Consider the following 20,934-nt stretch of genomic DNA (forward strand, 5'->3'; position numbering starts at 1 on the left):
CAATTCTTAGAAAACTTTTTTCTGCATTCTAACACCTCTGGAATCAGGATGCACCTTCTAAACAGATGTCTGCTAGACAGCACTCATGATGCAGTTCTCAGTGCTGGCTTGTCAAACACCTGGTCAGAAACGCTCATACGGCTGGCACTTCAACTGAGTTAGGGGCACTGTTACGATAAGACGAGTGTTGGCCATTGAGAACGTCTCCAAAAGACATCTGAATTTAATGTTATGACTTGGCATTAAAGTGAAACTATTCTGCACACACAAAGGCACGGAAACAGAACAGCAGGATATAAATCTGAAATATGGGATACGGGCATTTCTTATCTGAGAAAGGACTTTCAGCATTGACACTTGGAAAGCTTTAAAGACGATCCTAAGTCAATAATGTTATGCCCTCCATCCCACCTCCCTCTCAGTTACTCTTTCTGGGAAAGCCAGCTGCCCTGACATGGGGATGCTCAGGCAGCCCGGTGGGAGGCCCGAGTGATAAGGAAAGACAGCTGGGACTCCTGCCAAAGGCCCTGTAAGTGAACTACCTGAGAACTATCCAACCCCAGTCAAACCAGACAGCTGCAGCCCTGCCTAACAGCTGGACTCCCACCTCAGCAGAGGCCGAAGCTGGAGCCAAGGCCACCCAGCCAAGCCATTTCCAGGTTCCTATTCTCAGAAACTGTGTGAGGTAATAAATGCTGCTTGTATTAAGCTTGGGACTTGGGGGTAATTTGTTATGCAGCAACACATGACCGATACAAAAGAAACCAAAGTTAGGAAATTTTACATTTGCCAAGGTTATAATACGGAAAAGTGGGTTAGCTGGCTTTTAGGAAGGAAGAAGGAAAGGTCATTAAAACTTGTAAATATGTTAACTAATTTGGGTTTAAATCAAAAAAAAAAAAACTTGTAAAATGTAATTCTCTGTACCTAGTTTTATTTTCTTTCCTCATCTATCCTGCATATGATCTGATAACAGGTTTTTCCTCTGTAACCCACCAATCCAAAGGAACAAAACAAGATTACAACCGAAGAGGAGTGAGTCCAAATAAAAGCAGTCTTAATACATCAAAGTATCAAATACATACTAAACTTTCCAGAACAAAAATAGTAAATAAGGTGAAATGGGTAAGTGAAAAGCATTCCAGAAAGATACCAAATAAAACCAAAATCCAAAATAAATATTGATCGCACAATTATTACATTTGAGGGTCTGGAGAAACCCTGGAAAATCTTTAGTAAAGAGAGCACATCCTCTCAAAAAAGAATTTGAAACCTTTGCCAAGGGAGAACTTTCCCATTCGTTAATTCTTTATGTTAGCACCGTACGGAAGAAGGAACAGAGTTCTTCTGAAATCTGTCTCATGTGTTGGTTGGAAAATACATGTTGAAGACAGAAAATGGGATGAATGCACTCACTTCGGCGGCCAACTCACAGCACTGCATTTAACACTCCCGATGCGAGTCTTTGGCCAGGAAAGGCTTATGTCACAACTTCAAGATACAAAGATTCTGATTTTCAAGGTTTATGTGTGATAAGAAAGAAAAAAAAGTTGTAACAACAAAAGAAGGGAACAAATATAAATCGGAAAAACACAGGGCTTGTGGCCAAACGGGCTTTAAAATGTGGGTCTTCTAGCCATCTCCAACTTGACGAGTCCCAAATCCTTTTTGAACAAGGTCTACTCCTGCATGAGGCCCTGCCATCTTCCATCCCAGCCGACCCTTCCATCCGGTTCCTCAGGGCGAAAACTTAGAGCAGTCCTCCCGAACCCCTCATTCTTCGCAAGTAATTTCTCTGCAAGTCCTGTCGGTCGCGCTTTTCCACGGCTCCTCATTTTCAACGCCATGATCGTAACCCAAGCCACCATCAGATGCTGATGGAATCCTATTAGAGCCTGTAGACTGGTTTCCTTGCTTCCAACCAGCAGCCCAAATGTCTTTTTTTTACGTTTATTTATTTTTGAGACAGAGAGAGACAGAGCACGAACAGGGGAGGGGCAGAGAGAGAGGGAGACTCAGAATCGGAAGCAGGCTCCAGGCTCTGAGCCATCAGCCCAGAGCCCGACGCGGGGCTCGAACTCACAGACCGTGAGATCGTGACCTGGGCTGAAGTCGGACGTCTAACTGACTGAGCCACCCAGGCGCCCCCAATTTTATTTTTTATTTATTTTTTAAAATTTTTTATTTTTATTTATTTTGAGAGAGAGAGAGAGAGAGAGCGAGCACGAGCAGGGGAGGAGCAGAGAGAGGGAGACACAGAATCCCAAGCAGGTTCTGTGCCATCAGCGCAGAGCCCGGTGCAGGGTTTGAACCCACAAACAACGAGGCCATGACATGAGCCAAAATCAAGAGTCGGACGCTTAGGCAGCTAAGCCACCCGGGCGCCCCCAAAATGCCTTTTTAAAACATAAATCAATCCATATCATTCCTCTGATTAAAACCCTCAACTGACCTCATACTGTACTTAGAATAAAATTCAAACTCCTCATCATGGTCTCAAGGTCCTACATAAACCGATGCCTCTAACCTCGTCCCCTCCTACTCTCCTGGTTCCAGCCACACCGGCCCCTCTTTTCAGAAGCCAGCTATTTTCTACCTTTCCACTTACTAGTCCTCTGCTGGATTTCCCCTCCAGCTCCCTGTTGCTTCACGGCAGGCGCTTTCTTTCTCATCACCTGCTGGGTCTCTGGCTTCGCTGGGAAATGTCTCTAAACTAGCTATCCCCCACCCCCACCTTCTCTATTATACTCACCCCACTTTGTGGGCTTCACTGCACGAACCAACTGAAATCCCTGTTTCGTTGTCTCACCTACTGAAACAGAAGCTTCAGGACAATAAGGATCTCGTTTGTCTTCGTCACCAGTTTACCCAACATCTGGAATAGTGCCTGGCATATGGTGAGAACAGTTGAGTGTTCAACACGTATTTGTTGAATGAACACGTATCACCGTCACAATAAAAACTACTGACTGCTTTATACGTGCCAGGCGTTTTGATCTCTAACCCTCACAAGAACCATATGAGTTAGATATTGATTACACCTACGTTACAATGAAGAAAATGGAGTTATTTGCAAAAAGTCATCCAAATTACCTTGAGTATAGTATTTAACCTCTGAGACTAATTGTTTTTCCATTGTAAAATGGCAGAACCAGAATGCAACCTAGGTTTTCTTGGGCTTTAAAATCCCCATGCTTTTGTTAACCTGGTGATTCTTTTTTTTTTTTCTTCGCCTTTATGAAGGTACACCTGACGAATGAAATGTGTATAAACTTAGGGTGTACGATGTGATAATTTAATATACATACACATTGTGAAGTGATTACCACACTGACTTAATTAACACATCCATAGTTATTTTCCAGTGGTTCTTTTTCACTTTTAACATTTTGTTTATTTTGAGAAAGAGAGAGAGAGAGAGAGAGCAAGCATGTGCCAAAGCAGGGGAGGAGCAGAGAGCGAGGGGGAGAGAGAATCCCAAGCAGGCCCTGTGCTGTCACGCAGAGCCCAACACAGGTCCAATCCCATGAACCGTGAGATCATGCCTGAGCTGAAATCAAGAGCTGGACGCTTAACTGACTGAGCCACCCAGGTATCCCCCCAGCTTTGGTTTTTTTTTAAGATTTTATTTTTAGGTCATCTCCACACCCAAAGTGGGGCTTGAACTCACGACCCTGGGATCGAGTCGCATGCTGCACCGGCTGAGCCAGCCAGGCGCCCCTCCTTAGCGCACCTCCCGTGTTAATCGTCTGCCTCGTGAGAGTGCCAGGCAGTGCTCATAAATCTACCACGGCAAATATTCTCTCCTATTATACAAAGAGAGAAGAGTGATGTAAATTAAAGGGCTTTCTCCCTATAGTGTCTTACAAAGAAATGAATGACTCTAAACGGACAAAGGGCCCACAGGGTCAGGATGTCCTAAAAGGGTATCCTTCCTTCGTGTGGGAGATAATACTAAATGATTTTTAATGTACACTCAAACTCAGCTTATACATCTGTCCTGTCCCACCAATTTTAGTAGTCTAGTCTTCAACAAGCAAAGCAAATAAAGACATGTATTTATTACTTCATGCTTCAAAGACTGAGAACTGAAAGGCACCACGTGATCTGGAAACTGCCCTTGGTGAGTAGTAAAGACAAGAAGTCACAATACCTCCCATGCCTTAACCACACAAATTTCCTTCCTCCCACGTAGTGTTGTGCGGCAGGGAACCATGGTCAACCTGTAACCACCCTCGCGCAGCGCCCACTAGTCAGAAGGTGCTGAACAAAGGTAAGGAGGGAAGATGGCATAGGGCTACGCAGGGTGTACCACGGCAAACAAATGAAAGTTCTATTTGAAAGCGCAAATACACAGCTTCCTGGCAAACAAGTCTATTTTCAGATAACATCTGCAAAGAAGTCAAAGAGGTTACTTGATTTCCTGTAAGCCGGGAAGAGTCTGAACCAGGTACGATGGAACACGGGGATCGTGCATTCAACACAAACCTGGGTAGATCACAGATTCGTGATACTGACCAAGAAAACTCAAAACCCTGCTGGAATTGCAAAACATCAATTAGGGTGATTCCCTATGGTGACAGGAAGATTCACGATAGCTTCCCTTTAGGCTAGTGTCTCTTGAGATGCATTTAAATACTGATGCAATTTACAAACAGCTGTTCCGGGAACTTCTACAAGTACTGTATACACTACAATCCGTCTGTTTTCAGAGACCATGAACCAAAAATTTCTTTCCATCAGCTTCTATCCAAAACTCTTCCTCCAAGTTATTCTAAGAATTTCTAAGCTATCATTGAAAAGTGCCTCCTCGTATTATCCCAGAATAAATCCCATTTCTCTTCCTCCACTGACCTCCCCCCAACACAACCACAGCAAGTCCATATATGTCCCCCTTACAAGTCAGGGTACATTTGCACCTATGCTGGCTAAACCTCGTCCCCTCATCATACCCCTTCTTCTCCCACATCGGCCACTGACCCTGGAAACCTCGGCACAGACACACATTCTTTCAGACCTCACCACTGCCTTTCTACCTTTCTACCCTTCTCCCTTATCTTTATTCCCATCCGTACCACTGTCGCCTCTTTTTGCTTCTTGGTATTTTCCTTTCAGAAACTTCGGTCACTCCCGAAACACGGAAAGTCCCTTATGAGATGTAGTAGCAGTGTTTTTTACTTAGGCAAGGACAGAAAATTGCTGTCCATGGGTCAAAGTGGCAACTGGGGTAATAATTCATCACCAAGCTTCTCAAATAGCACAGAAATTTCCTAGCCATGAGAGAAATGACGCTGAGTCCAGGTTGAAGTCAGCAGACCTGGGCTTTAATCTACTTTTGTCAATAACTGTGACTCTGGCTAAGTGATAACCACTGGAAATCTTACTTCCCACATAAATACGTGCTCACATTTAAAATTTAAATGTTCGTAACAGCACAGTTCTGTTCCTTCACAGAACTATAAAGATAAGATGATTCTGAACTAAAGGTATTTTGCAAATGAGTGAATAACAGTCACCCACCTTGGCTCCTGTCTTAAAGACAGTAAGAATAATAAAACATAAAATTTTGATATCAGAAACTAACAGTTAAGTGTGCTAAAAGGCATTTAAAAAAAAAAAAAAAGTGAAGTGATGTGAACTAAAAAAGGTGTGGGCCAAATGGAAAAGACGCCACTGAAGAGATCTCAGCCAGAGCTGTCCGATACGTACAGAGAGTGAAATCTGGGATTCATCTGATGAAACCCATGTAGACAACGTTCGTTCTCTCTAACCATCCCCTATCGTCGAGGCTCTGCTTAACAAATTCTGGGTCAGGGCATCACTTCCTTGGCAGCCATTTTGTGATCTACAGAACTGCATAACTGATGGGGCCTATAAATCTACTCAACATGTTTTCGCTTACAACAGAAGACACACACATCTTCAACTGCACATCTAGGTTCAGTATTTGCAAAGGATACAGATGCCAATACTGGTCCCTTGGAGTCAGGGTTTTGGGTCCTTTAATGAGAAAATAAAGGTCTAAAAAAATGGTCTAAAAAACCATTATGGGAGCTATGGTTCAAACAATGTCAGCACCCACTCAACGCTCCCACTCCCCTCCAGTTCCCAGTGAGATGAGCAAGGGAATAAAATAGGGAAGCAATGAGTGCTGGGAAATGGGGACGGGCACCATCCACACATAAAAACCGTATGCAATTTTTCTAACATAAGGGACAGGCCAGGTAAACTGGGAGTGGGGAGCAGCTAGCCAATCCACGTGCTGTGAAAAAGCCCAGTTAGAGAGAAAAAAAAAAAAAAAAGCCCAATTAGAAACAAAGCAGAAGAGGGTAAACCTCAATCCTATGGGGCTCCTTCAGAAAATGTACTAGGTGTCAGAGCCCATGGAGAGCACGAAGTTAGGGGTGAGTTACCCTTGGCTTCTACCCCATGCTCAGTGAGGGGCCATTGAGCTTGGCTCCTAGTCAAGGGATCGTTCCAGTTAGAGGCAGGGGGACGTCTGCCCCAGCTACTTCTTGGCTACCAAAACAAATACGTAAAAGAAACCCAGCTTCTCAGAAAAAGAGAGAAACTCCTTATTACAGCCCTCTCCTATGGCTATCTCTGGCTGTCAGTTCACAAACTGGAACGGAATGTGGCAAAATAAGACTCAAAGGAACCTAAAGTTTCCTCTTATTTCTGCATTTAGGTCTGAAAGGTCTGTTCAGAGGTTCAAAGCATCTTGGACAGAAGTCACCCTACTCACCAAAAGCAGACTTCTCTATGGAGACAAGTCATTGGACTTTCTGTGGTAGTAAGAAACTACCTTACCACAGAAAAGAGAGAAAATACGAGGATCTATTTATTTTGTTTTTTCACCAAGATACAGGAATACACTGAAAAGGAAAAACTGAAGATCAGATAAGACTTGCTCTATACGCACTTGTTTTTACAACTGTGGAGGACGTGATCATTGACAGCTTTGTTTTTCCTGTTAGACTATGAACCTTTCCTAGGCAAGAACTTTGGTTTTAATTATCTGTGAATCACAGCACCAAGTACAATGCCTGGAATGGTAAAGGTACCGGTGCACAGTATCATACGATACACTGTTTACTGAACGAATTGAGTAAAATCCCCAATTAAGTGGATTGTATCAAAGCTTTCCTTCTTAATTACAATATTTTTTATTCTCAATATCCTTATTAAAATACTAAAACTGTCTCTATAATTATTTTTTTAAAAATTTATTTATTTGGGGGTGGGGAGAAGAGGGAGAGAGAGAGGGAGAGAGAGAATCCCAAGCAGGCTCCGTGCTGTCAGCGTGGAGCCTGATGCGGAGCTCGATCTCACAAGCTGTGAGATCATGACCTGAGCTAAAACCAAGAGCTGGACGCTCAACTAACTGAACCGCCCAGGCGCCCCTCTCTGTAATTCTTACATTTCTTTATTCTGGTATCTGCAAATATAGTTTTATTTTCTACTTATTTAAAAAAAATTTTTTTTAATGTTTATTTATTTTTGAGAGAGACAGAGACAGAATGCGAGTGGGTTGGGGCAGAGAGACAGGGAGGCACAGAATCTGAAGCAGGCTGCAGGCTCCGAGCTGTCAGCACAGCCCGACGCAGGGCTCGAACTCACGAGCTGTGAGATCATGACCTGAGCCGAAGTCGGACGCTCAACCGACTGAGCCACCCAGGCGCCCCTGCAAATATAATTTTAGATTATTCACGTAAAATGTACATAGAAAGCTAACAATAAGTTATTTCTTCCTGAAATTATTGAGTATTATTCAGATCCTAAAATATGTCCTCTTAAATCAATACTTAATATTCAAGTAACAGCTGATTCCCAATGGATACTATACGGCTAATATGACATAAAACTTCACAGAAACAGTGCACAAGTGTTAACATAAAAATGTTAACATAGAAACTGCTTTCCTTTGCCTGTTCTCCCCTCAAATGCAAGAAAGTCCCAGGGGATAACTCTCAAAAAGCTTGTAGGCCAAATATCAGAATGATCTGCACAGAGGAACACTCCTAGTAATGTGCTAATCCTACCATTTGGAGAAAAACACACAGAGCAGAAACGGACCTGTCAAAAGCAGGGGAGACAACTGATGCTTGTCAGGTCAGCTCTGCATTCCCTGCTGGGTTGCCAAAAGTCAAAATCTAAAATATTGTAAAAAATTTCGGGCAGATCGTTACACATAAGTAAATATGTGACTCAAGTTCAGTAAAGCCCAGCTTCACGCATGGAAACTTCAAAAACTCGGAAACCCGAGATCTCAGGCCAGTGATCCAGCAGAAGTCACGAGATGGGAGGCCTCTGTGGTGGTGGGGAGGCAGCTCGAGGCGACATTATTCCACACCACTCTTGCAGGTCCGCCAGGGAGAGAACACTTACTCTCATTTTACAGACTTGGCAACCAAGAGTCAGAGAAATTAAGTGTGATTATTGAAAAAGATAACGAGATCTAAAAGTTGTATTTACTTCCTGGAGAGGTTTCTTGCGTTTTCGGAGGCCCCGCTATGGTATTGTATCAAGTACGAGAACTTAGAAGCTAACTGAGTGCCCCAGACTGGCAGATTTCAATCGTCACAACGTCTGAGTCCTAGTCAAGGCACAGGGGATATAAAAGTTAACAAATGTCGCCTCACGAAGAAGTTCACCCACTGGTGACAGACAATGTCACTGAGATGCGGGCTGCATTAGCAGGGGTTATTTCCGCCCCATCCCTCCTGGGAGGAACAGGCATGTCATCAAAAGGAGTTAACTAGAATCAATCTTGTGATTGCTGCCGGGACACAGATGAGTGCAAGGAACAATCAGTAGGCACCCTGCAACTATGCAGAAAGTCACTCTTGGAAGGAAGCCAATAACAAGAAAGGAAGGGCAAAGATGAAAACAAACCGATTCCTTGAAAACACTGTCTCTGGCCTCTCTTGAAGCCCAACCTGCTTCAAGACTTTTCAGTGAGAATTTATTCCCTTTATTACGCCGAGCTGAGTTGGGGTTTCTGGTAAACAGAACTACCACTACCGTGTGTCCCTAATTCCCGAACCTCAGAACTAAGTAAACAGTAAGATCTGAATTGTGTTAAGTTAAAAATATTTTCACAAGTAACCTGGCTACATAGTAAAAACTGCATATGTCAAGACGACGTAAACAGAGAGCACAAGTCCTTAACCCATGGCCCTACTAATCTTCTACCGGCTTCTCTGCTTCTAGTGGGACCCGTAATGGCAAACTGGACCCCTGGGAAGGAAGGTCTGCGGTGCCGCTACCATCAGGTGACTTAGATCACGTGGTCTCTCCTGCCTGACTTGCCTGCCCAGGACCGACTCCATGTGTAGTTGTAGGGGAGGGGGGGCTTTTCCTATTCCTCACACCTGACCCTGGAAGGAAGCAGTCTCACTCAATATTGGTATATTCAGGAAAAAAAAAACCATGGATGAGTCGATCAACAATTCAAACGCATCATGTTAGCAAAATACTTAAACACTAAACATCTGTCATATTTGCTTTATCTCCTTCATATACATACACGCATATCAATAAATACGTATTTATTTATTTTTTTGGCTGCACTATCTCTTTCTTGTTTTTTTTTTTTTTTTTTTAAATAATCTCTACCTCCAATGTGGGGCTTGAACTTGTGATTCCAAAATCAAGAGTCACAGCCTCTACTGACTTACCCTTGGCTGCACTATTTCAACATAAATTACAGAAATCTTACTCCTAAATACGTCACAATTTTTTTTAAGTAGGCTCCACACCCAACGTGGGGCTTGAACCCTGAGATCAAGAGTCTCATCTCTACCAACTAAGCCAGCCAGGCGCCCCATCCTCTAAATACGTTAGCATGCATCTCCTTGGAATAAAGACATTCTTCTACAGAACTACACCGCCATTATCACATGATGATTCCCTAATATCTCACATGCATGTTAAATCCAAATTGTTTTACTTGTCCCCAAAATGTCTTCTATCTAGTTGATGTTTTTGAACCACAATCAAATCGGTGTTTCTGTGTTATATTTGCTTTTTGTGTGTTCTTTAGTCTCAACCTGGGGGAGAAAATGAGGCTCCAAACGTTTACATTTTCCAAAACCATTTAACACAATTCATTGTCAAATGAGATATTTTCCTCTCAGTCTGCCTCCACAAACTCCTGGAGAATACGCTAGGAGAAGAACCTACCTGGGGGGCTGAGAAGCAGAAGAACTTCGGTGTGCTCCATAGCCTGCAGGAAGTCACTCAGTTCTGTGACCGTACAACCTTTCTCACCCATTAGCTTCAGTAAACATAGGCTTGGGCTTCCTTCAGGCTCCAAGACCTTAAGAGAACACTGCTCCAAGTCCAGACAGCTGCAAACGACAGATTTAATTCAAGTCAACAACTTTCTCCAACGTGATATGCCTGCTATATGTTTGGCATGACTGCAGGTGTTATAGGGAATAAGCTGCGAGTCGCTGAGTAGTGAAAAGTTATTTACATTTTGAATGCTACTGTCCTTTCCTCCTCCTTCTGCCTTCATAGGGGATTCCTCTTTATGCTCTTCTCCAGATCAGCTCCCATGACTACTAAATCAGAAGATCAGGGGCGCCTGGGTGGCTCAGTTGGTTGAGCGTCTGACTTCGGCTCAGGTCATGATCTCATGATCCGTGGGTTCGAGCCCCGCGTCAGGCTCTGTGCTGACAGCTCGGAGCCTGGAGCCTACTTCGGATTCTGTGTCTCCCTCTCTCTCTGCCCCTCCCCTGCTCATGCTCTGTCTCTCTCTCTCTCAAAAATAAATAAACATTCAAAAAAATTTTTTTTTAAAAAATTAAAAAAAAAAAAAAAAGAAGATGAGAGAACTCTTTAAACAGGAAGCGAGAGAAATTAGCTTTGATACTGACCAAATCTTTTACTTTAATTTGGGAACAGGGAATAAAAAGATCAGATACACTTCTCTACTCTTTCTTGCACTTTTTATAAAGTGTAATATGACCCAAGAAAGAGGCACAGATCTTTGAGACATCTTGAAAAATGGAAAAAACTTAACATATGGTATTTTATATTAGCAAAGTAGTGTCCTTGTGTGTGTGATCATGCGAATAAAGATACAGAACAATGTATTTTCTGCATGATACCATTTTTATTAATACGTGTTTTTCTTATATGTAGAGTTAACTTTGAAAAGATGGGCAAGAAACTCGTAGTTGGGATTGTCCTACAGAGGGGAGCCAGTGCAGCAGAGCTCAAAGCTGGACGATTCGCTTTTCACTATGAACCTTTTGTATTGTCGAATTTTCACTATGTGTGCTCATTTTATCAACAATTTTTAAAAGACTATCAGTGCTACTGACGTTCAAAGTACAGTACTTCTAAGCACCTAGAAATACCCTATCGCAGGAGGAAGACAAACTCTGGTCTAAGGGCCAAACCCACCCAGCCACTTGATTTTGTAAACAGTTTTGTTGGAATACAGTTATGCTCCCTCACACATACCTTTACAAACGTGGATGGCTGCTTTCCTGTTACAACAGCAGACGTGAGTAGCTGGTCTGCAAAGCTGAACACATGTGCTATTTATATTTAGCTCCTTATACAAAAAGTTTGCTGACCTCTACTCTAAAGAATCTTTAGGTCTCGTCCTTTTGTTAAAACGATTTCTTTTTAGTATCACCATTTAACGTACACATGCCATTTCTTTTTCAATGTCATTGTATTCAGTAGGTGTATACAAGGTTAGAAAGCTTAAGACCAGACTGTACAAGGCCAGAAATAATGGGACAAGGAGTACGGACTTCAACCATTTCATAGGAAGGGAAAGCACAAGTATGAAACATGCAAGAGAAGAAAAACAATAAAGTAAAACCAAACAAAACAACAAAAAACCCCCCAATAATCTTCCCAAAGAGACGTGACCGACAGACAACAAAGGCCAACCAAAGCCTTTGGGTAATCTCCATGATAGTCTGTAGAATTCGCACTTCACACACCTTCAGAGAGACCTTTCTCTTCCCTACCAGTTTAAATGAAAGTCCAATACCTCTCGCTTCTCTGTGAGGTTGCCCAGACCACGCAAGTCCTCCAAATACACTTTAGACACGGTCTCCTGAGGGTGCTCTTCTCGTATACCAAAGGTTCGCAAACTTGTGTCACGTGGCAGAGAGTAAATATTTTAGGCTTTATGGGCCATACGGTCCACTGCGTGTTCTTCTTCCTTGTCTTTTGCTTTGCAATTTTTCAAATATAAAAACCATTCTTAGCTCATAAACCGGTAGTGGTGCAAATCTGGCTCTCGGGTCATTGTTTGCAGACCCCGATTCTCTACGTCTCAGCTGGCACCATTTTGCCTTAAAACCACGAGCTTTTCTTTCATATCCATGTCTTCTGTACCTAACTGGGTCACCGAACTCCTTGAAAACAGAAACCCTATATTTTTAACCCCTCGATACCTAAAATCTGTCGTGCCCGTATTAGTTGCTCATAACTGAATGATTACTGAGTGAATTTGAATCGTAACTAAAAAGGCTGGAAGCTAGAGAGATGGAAGGGGTAACAGTACTAAAGCTGTGGCAGGTGCCAGGTCCGCAAGTTTTCATATGACTTGGAATAACCTTATTCCATATTCATTTTGATCGCTTTTATTAAAAGGTCACCAGAGCATTTGTGTAATGGTCACTCAAGATTTATAATTCTGTAGTGAAGTTGGTAATCTCACAAGTTTAGAAAAAAAAATGTATCCAACCAAAATAATTTCACTGGCAGTATCATCCACCTCATAGGATTGTTAGATAATCCATGCCCCAAGCGCTTAGTGTGTGGCAAATAACACAATAAAAGTGAGCTTTTCTTATGCAATAAAAATACGGGGATATTAAAAGAATATCAATTTCCTAATCATGCTAATTTCTGAAACTGTTTTAGCTTTTCCTTAAAAATGTTTTCGAGGGGTGCCTGGGTGGCTCAGTCAGTTAAGTGTTCGACTTCGGCTCAGGTCATGATCTCACAGTCTATGAGTTCAAGCCCTGCGTCGGGCTCTGTGCCGACAGCTCAGAGCCTGGAGCCTGCTTCGGATTCTGTGTCTCCCCCTCTCTCTGACCCTCCCCCATTCATGCTCTGTCTCTCTCTGTCTCAAAAATAAATAAACATGAAGAGAAATTTTAAAAAAATGTTTTTGAGTAGTTCCTAGTTTGGTAACCTGATCATGTCCTTCAAGGCCTCCTGTCTCTATACTCACCATTCTTTTCCAAGTGTTTCAGTTAAATGAATACATTCAATACTCGATTTTTGTTAAATGTGACTCATCATAATATAGGTTAACCGTTCCCAAATTCTGGACCATAGACCAGTGGCAGCACAATCTGAAGCCCATGGTAAAATGATAAAAATAAGGACGCTAAGGGCCGCCTGGGTGGCTCAGTCAGTTAAGCGGCCGACTTCGGCTCAGGTCATGATCTCGCGGTCCGTGAGTTCGAGCCCCGCGTCGGGCTCTGTGCTGACAGCTCAGAGCCTGGAGCCGGTTTCAGATTCTGTTCTCCCTCTCTCTGACCCTCCCCCGTTCATGCTCTGTCTCTCTCTGTCTCAAAACTAAATAAACGTTAAAAAAAATTTTTTTTAAATAAAAAAAAAAGGACGCTAAGACTGTCTTTTTGTCTTTAAGATGGTCTTTCCTATTTTTCAGTGTTCAAGTGTCTTTTCTTTTGTGGAAGAATGGTGACTATAACAATAGAAACAACAAAAGCTGCAGATACCCACTGGTCCTCCATTTTAGGAAATTTTCTTTTGTTAGTCCCTGTAATGTCCAAGTCGAGGAACCAGTATTAGAGATAGCTTAAGGATCACCAATTTTTTTTTGAGAGAATTAGAATATGAGATTTATAAAAACAAGGATGCTGCAAGCTAAATATAATTTTTTTTTTTTTATGATTCAGAGAGGTTATCAGAATCTGGTATATCTCACCAAATGTAACCAGGTGATGCTTTAATATTTATGCTGATATGGAAAAAAATGAGAAACAGTTTGACGTCTTTCTTCCAAATGAAGAAAGGTAAAACTGAAGTAGAGAAAAATTTCCAATACAAGAGGCACAGGAGAAAAACCAGATTCTGTATCTCCTTTCCTTTTTTACTGATTTTCCGCATGGGCACTGGCTTTCAGCAGAGAGGATGCTTATACACATCCAGCCTTTATGTCTTTCCTTTTTTAGTTACATTCCCGTAAAGACTGTGCTTTGTAGTGGTTTCTGCCAACCCTAATTTGGAATTTCTCATTTAAGTTAAAAGACTATTACTGAAACAAATGGGCTGTTTTTAGGGGTGCCTGGGTGATTCAGTCAGTTAAGCATGGTGACTCTTGATTTCGGCTCAGTTCATTTCACAGTTCGTGAGTTCGAGCCCCATGTTAGGCTCTGCATCGACAGCGGGCTCTCACTCTCCCTTGCAAAATAAATAAATATTTAAAAAAAAAAGACTATTACTGAAACAAATGGGTTTTGCTTTTTTGTTTGTTTGGTTTTTTTTTTTTTTTATTTTTGAGACAGAGAGAGACAGAGCATGAGCAGGGGAGGGGCAGAGAGAGAGGGAGACACAGAATCTGAAGCGGGCTCCAGGCTCTGAGCTGTTGGCACAGAGCCCGATGCGGGGCTCAAACCCACGAGCTGTGAGATCATGACCTGAGCTGAAGTCGGACGCCCAACCGACTGAGCCACCCAGGTGCCCCAAGGGTTTTGCTTTTGAAAATATTTATATTTACCTTCACTTCAAAAAATATATAGTCAAACAAAACACATTTTACATCCCTTAGGGTACGAACCGTGCATTGCTTTTATGTTCTTTTGCTTCTCTTCTTGGAACATTACTGTTTGGAATCTTTATTCATTAATTCAACAACTACTTATTAATCACCTAAAATAGGCCAGCCATTTTTCCCAGGTATTGAGGATATGGTAGCAAACAAGACAAAATTCCCTCAACGTCTTGGGTTTTTCTACAGGAGGAGATATACATGTATACCCGCACAGGCAGACAAACGGAGGGGTGTGTGTGTGTGTGTGTGTGTGTGTGTGTGTGTGTGTATGTGTGTGTGTGTGTCCATCCAAAGGTCATAGGTGCTCTGGAGAAAAACAAAGCAAAGCAGATGCACAGGGTAATTTTAAATAACGTGATCAGAGAAGATCTCACCGAAGGAGGTAACTCGTAAGCAAACACGTGAAGACGTAAAGAGCAAGTCATACATTTCACCCGTGGAGACCATCTCATGCTGAGTAAAGAGCAAGTGCAAAGATCCTACTGCGTTCAAGCAAAAAGCAAGAAAGCAGGTGCACCGACAGTGGAGAAAGGGAGGAAGACAACAAGGTCTAAGAGCTAACTGGTAAACAAATGGTGTTTTTACACCGAACTAGAAAAGCAATGGAAGGGTTTTGAGCAGAGGAAGGGTAAGACCCGACCGAATGTCTTAAAAGAATAATTCTTACTGCTATGCTGAGAATCACCCGGGGGTGGGGGCAGAGTGGAAGGTAGGCAGCTATCGGAATGAACCGGCAGAGAGATGACGGTGGCTTGGCCCAGTGCCGGAGCCGCGGAGGCTGGATTCTAGATGCACACGGAAGGTGCACTGGCTGAGGGCTGCTGCCAAAATGGATGTGGTGTGAAAGTGGAGTCAAGAATAACCGTGACGTGGGGCGCCTGGGTGGCTCCGTCGGTTGAGCTGACTTCGGCTCAGGTCACGATCTCGCGGTCTGTGGGTTCGAGCCCCGCGTCGGGCTCTGGGCGGACGGCTCAGAGCCTGGAGCCTGCTTCCGATTCTGTGCCTCCCTCTCTCTCTGCCCCTCCCCTACATATGCTCTCTCTCGCTCTTAAAAATAGACATCTAAAAAAAAAAAAAAAAAGAATAACTGTGAAGTATGGGGCCTGAGTAATGGGAGGGCTGTGGCTGCCATTTACTGAGATGAAGAAACCTGCACGAGAGAGAGTTTTGCTGGGGAAGACACGCTGAGTTTTGGACATGTTACGTTTCAGATAAGATATCTGTTAGTCATTCAAGAGGAGGCGGAAAATAGGCACGTACACGTAGGAATCCGGGGGGTTCAAAGCAAAGACATGGACTGAAGATGCGAACGAAGAGTCATCCACCTAAATCTGTATCGTCATGAGACTTAAGGACAAACCAAGAAGGGGATTGGGTGAAGACGTGTAGGTAAAGAGACACGAAGCCTGACTCCTAAAGCACTCCGAATTTCAGACACCGAAGAGACAGGCCGAAGAGACAGAAACGGGAGGAGATCTCTGCTTTCGGCTTCTCACACGTGTTCTCAGGCCTCTCGTGAACTGAGTGAGGACAGAGGTCTGGGGCTAAGGAGCGCCTTCTGTGTTGGTTTTCCTTGGTCCCCGTCCCACCGCCCCCGTCCTAAGCTCCCTCCTGCACAGCACGCGCGCAGCGTTGGAGCCTCCTGGGAGCTGTGTCACCTCTGGCGCCTCGATGTTCCGGGCCACCACACAATTTATGTAGCCTGGGCTGGACACTCAGAACCTGCACCTGTCTCCGCCGACAGCAAAGGCTGTCCAGTACCAGGCGGGTTGGGAAGGGCATTAGGGCCGGGTTTGTGTTCAGGGGATTCCCATACGCACACGGTTGTGGGGACCTGAATTATAGGCCAAGACTGATTCTGGGTCACCCACAATCAAATGAAAACACTTACAATGACTCCTGATCCCCGATGGACAGTTCAGAACGGACTCTTGTGGTTTACTTATTAAATGCTCATCTGGTTTCAGGAGACACGTATAGAGTGAGAAAAGAGTGAAAACGAACAACAGGCGGCCTTTGAAGATTCCAGGGAAAGGCCCACATCCTCACGGGAACTGTTATCCACTTGCACCCACCCTCACGCTTCAATTCCTCCCTCTAACACTGGAGGAAAATACCTCGGGGACTGTGTGCAATCTAGGTGCTCTTCGATCAACAGCATGAAATTACTCTGAAATAACTTGTCTTCCACAGAGTGAACATTACCAGCTTACCTGGCCCCCTCCTCTGCTCCTCTCCAGCCCCCGAAGCTCCCCGTGCTAACTTTCTGTTATGTCAATGTGGTTCAAATTTTAGTAGGTATACGACGTCAATGTTCCCCAGTTTTCTTTCTTTCTTTTTTTTTTAATATTCATCTATTTTTGATAGAGAGAGCATGAGCAGGGAAGGGGCGGAGAGAGAGGGGGGCAGAGAATCTGAAGCGGGCCCTGCGCTGACATCAGCCAGCCTGGGGCAGGGCTCGAGCTCCCGAGCTGTGAGATCATGACCTGAGCGGCAGTCGGATGCTTACCCAACTGAGCCACCCGGGGGGCCCCAATGCTCCCCAGTTTTCTAACCTGCAGGGCCGCCCCCACCTCTGACCACCACTCACCTACTCTGAGCTAATCTTCACCCTCCAGGAAGGCTGGTGAAACCCCACCAATTTCGTTTCAGACTTCGCACCCCAGAACCGTCAGATTCCACGAACGCACGCCCTTTGTTGCTTGTCACATCTTGTGAGGTTACGGCCCTTCTGTCTACACCACCCTCACCAGAGACGTGGCCTCAAACTTTCCTGTTACTTTGTCAAGCAAACCACTCTGGAGTCATCAGCAAAACCTGACTGAAGGCTTGGGGCTCAGGGTTGGGGGTACACTGGGCACCTGAAGTCGGGCATCCACACTTCCTCGGTGGTGGCAGGGCCTTCTTCCTTCCTTTTCTTTCCTCCACTGCCAAATTAGGAGTCCTCACTCCCAGGTCCTCAGGAAAACCCAGAGCCTTCCCTAACGAGAGTACTAATCACAAACTAACCAATCACAGATCTGATGATCTGACCCCCAAGGAAGACAACTTTTTGCATTGTTAAGTCTAGAAATTCAGCAATCTATGGACCTAGCATAACAGTATTTTGGATTTTCTTTGCATAGTTCCCTCTCCCTAAAAGAAGCATGTTTGCTTTTTCCCTAGAACAGAAAAAAATTGTGCCATCTGTCTCAATTTTGCAAGTTTACCACTTTTTTTTTTTTTAATTTTCAATGTTTATTTTTGAGAGAGACAGAGAGAGAGGGAGAGAGAGGGAGAATGAGCAGGGGAGGGGCAGAGAGAGAGAGAGGGAGACACAGAACCCGAAGCAGGCTCCAGGCTCTGAACTTTCAACACAGAGCCTGATGCGGGGCTCGAACTCATGAACTGCGAGATCGTGACCTGACCTGAAGCCGGACGCTTAACTGACTGAGCCACCAGGCGCCCCACAAGTTTACCACTTCTTAATTCCAACCTCACATCACTACTCCACTCTGTGGCCAAAGAATCCTAAACCCTCATGACTCTGGTTTAACCCCAAACTCTGAAACTCGAGGTCGTTGTGAGAGTTAAAGTAGATAATGTATGTAAATACTTCGTGCATTGGTATACACTAAGTGATCAATAAATGATAAAAGCCCACTGTTATTATTATCCACACCCAACACAGCACTTAACGTGTTATTTGTGAATGTCCCAGAGTAACAGTCCACTGCTATAGAAGTCTTTGTGAATAGGAACTAAATATTTGCCATCTTTTTATCTTCTGGAACTTCCAGCAAATAATAGGCACTCGATAAGCATAATTCTGAATGAATGATTCCCCTCTCAATTCAAAAGCATTTGTCGTGTGTAAGACAGGTTGTATGCATAACACACAGAATCTTAAGTGATGCCTCCTGTTCTCAAGGAGTTCATAAGAAATGGTGCGAATAACCATACCAGACAAAGTTTAGTTATACGAGAAGGTAAAAACAAAACAAAACAAAACTTCTAAGGGGTTCAAAGGCAGACCAAAATCCTAACGATGGTAGAGAGGGGCGGTTCTAAGTATGGTCTGGGCATCCCTAGTGTAGTTCCTAGTGCAGTCACAGGGTCCACACGATCAAAACGGTTTTTCACAGCAACACTAAGATGAGACTTAGCATTTTCGCTCACTCTCTGAGAAAGCGTACATTGGAGTACCCGGTGTAACGTGACCTGCGACAGTGCAACAGACCCAATGCAGAAGCACAGAAAAGCCAGTTCTCTGCAGTTAAGGCACAGATCTTCAAAATGTAAAACAATGCCACTTTTCTAATTTTTTTTTTTTGGTTTTGAAAACTCTGTTTTTTCACAAAAACATGTAATTTAAAAAAATGCTTATTTATTAATTTTGGAGAGAGACAGAGAGAGAGGGAGAGAGAGAGAGAAGTCCAAGCAGGCTCTGCACTATCAGCACAGTGCCCAACGGGGGGGGGGGGGGGGGGGGGCTCGATCCCAGGTGAGATCACGACCTGAGCCGATATTAAGAGCCACCCAGGCGCCCCCAGAAACATGTAATTTCTGCTACCATGTAGAATGGGCTATCCTTTTCAAATAAGTTCAAATATTTTTTTAACGTTTCTTACTTTTACTTTTTGATACAGTAAATATCAGTGCACAGCACATGTATATAACGGATAGAACCCACATTAAAAACTCCCTGGGGTCCTCAATCATTCTTGAGAGTGTAAAGAAGTCCTGAGACCAAGAGTTCGCAGTTTCAAGCCTGGGTGAGAGGAAAATAGTTTTTACTTCTAGCTCAGTGTTCATGGCGAAGTGAAGAAGAGAACCCGGTTAAGTTGGTTTGGAGGAAGGTGGGGAGTTTAGTTTCAGTCTTTCCCACCATCACTCTCTCCCTATTATAAAAACTTCCAAATCCTGCACCCGAGCCCCTCGCTCTCATTATCTCTTGACCTGCACTTCTCCTTCCTAACCTTCCTTAGGTCTTCCAGGTCTGTGCCCGTATCCCGTTCTTTTGTCTGTTAAGTCCTCTGGAATGACTGCCCTATCCTAGTGGTTTCCAGACAGATTTCCTCCTCTCCAACCCCCCCCCCCCCCCCCGCCCCGGGTCGATCTCCACTTCTCCCTTTCAGCTCAAGGGGAGGAGGGTCCAACCTCCAGTCTCTGGCATTCCCACGACTTTCCCGACCGAGAGATCTCCCCTCTGCGCCCCCTCCACGCGGGCGACCCCTGCCGCACCCCAGCGCCCGGAGCGGCGGCCCCCACCCCCTCCAACTCGCGTGCCCGCTCGCTCCCCCGCGCGCCCCCGGCCCCAGCCCGCCCCGCGTGACCCCGCCCCTGTCCCCACGCCCCCCGCGCCCTCGTCCCTCACCTGAGCCGGAGGCGCCCCCGACTCCCCGCCACCTCGGCCAGCCTCCTCCAGCCCCGGCCCTCGGGCGCTCGGTCCAGGCTCCCGCTGAGCCTCCGCAGCAGCGGCTCCGGAAGACGGTTGAGGGTCGCGCTCGGAGCGGGGAGCGGCGGGCCCGAGGGCGCGGCCGGAGGCGGCTGCGAGGCCGGGGGCGGCGGGGCCTGCAGCAGCTCCCCGCACAGCGACGCGTCCCGCGCCGACGACCCCGCGACGGCCGCGGCTCCCGCCGGCCGCATCGCGGGCCTCGGCTCCAGCGCACCTTCCGCTCGCCCCCTCGCGGGCCCCGGCGCCGCGGTGGCAGGGGCGGAAGGACAAATCGGGCGACGACGCACCGCGCTCAGAGGAGGAAGCTCTGCTCCCCGCCCGGCCGAGACAGGTTTGCCTCGGGGAGCCGGGCCGGCGGAGCGCGCCGGCCGTGCCGAGGGGGCGGGGCTTCGGGCGGGGCCGCCCCCCTGCGCGCGTACGCGCGCCCGCGCGTCTCCTTTGCCCTCGCCGCCGCCGCCCGCTCGCGGCGGCGCGCGCACCGAGGCCGGAGAGGTGGAGTCGGGCCTGAGCCGGGAGGGTCGGGTGGTTGCAGCCGGGGGAGGAAGCAGTGGAGGAGCTACGCCCGGGCGGCTGCGCTCCGGCGAGGAAGCCTGCTACGTCGGGGCTTCCCGAGACCGTGGGAGGAGGATTGCCTCACGCCGAAGAGGGAAGCACGCGGCTCTCCATCGCCGGCCCCCCATCCCCCCACCCCCGGTCGCGCTCAGCTGACTCGGTG

General features: G+C 45.5%; 1 protein-coding gene and 1 non-coding gene across 3 annotated transcripts in view; one reads left to right on the forward strand and one right to left on the reverse strand.

The window, feature by feature from the left end:
• The window catches only part of MALT1 (MALT1 paracaspase), a 61,003-nt gene extending 40,425 nt beyond the window's left edge, over positions 1-20,578 (reverse strand). For both annotated transcript variants that reach the window (XM_049620278.1, XM_049620277.1), the window contains exons 1-2: positions 20,139-20,578; positions 10,186-10,352 (exon numbers count right to left, since the gene is read on the reverse strand). In XM_049620278.1, the coding sequence (XP_049476235.1) occupies positions 10,186-10,352; positions 20,139-20,410 (439 nt within the window). In that variant the 5' untranslated portion in view covers positions 20,411-20,578. The remainder of the gene's footprint in view (positions 1-10,185; positions 10,353-20,138) is intronic.
• On the forward strand, positions 10,590-10,674 carry TRNAR-UCG (transfer RNA arginine (anticodon UCG)). The gene has a single exon. It is a non-coding gene; the product is annotated as a tRNA-Arg (tRNA).
• Positions 20,579-20,934: the final 356 nt, after the last annotated feature.

The sequence above is a fragment of the Panthera uncia genome (assembly GCF_023721935.1).
Source record: "Panthera uncia isolate 11264 chromosome D3 unlocalized genomic scaffold, Puncia_PCG_1.0 HiC_scaffold_8, whole genome shotgun sequence".
In the NCBI taxonomy this organism is placed as follows: Eukaryota; Metazoa; Chordata; class Mammalia; order Carnivora; family Felidae; genus Panthera; species Panthera uncia.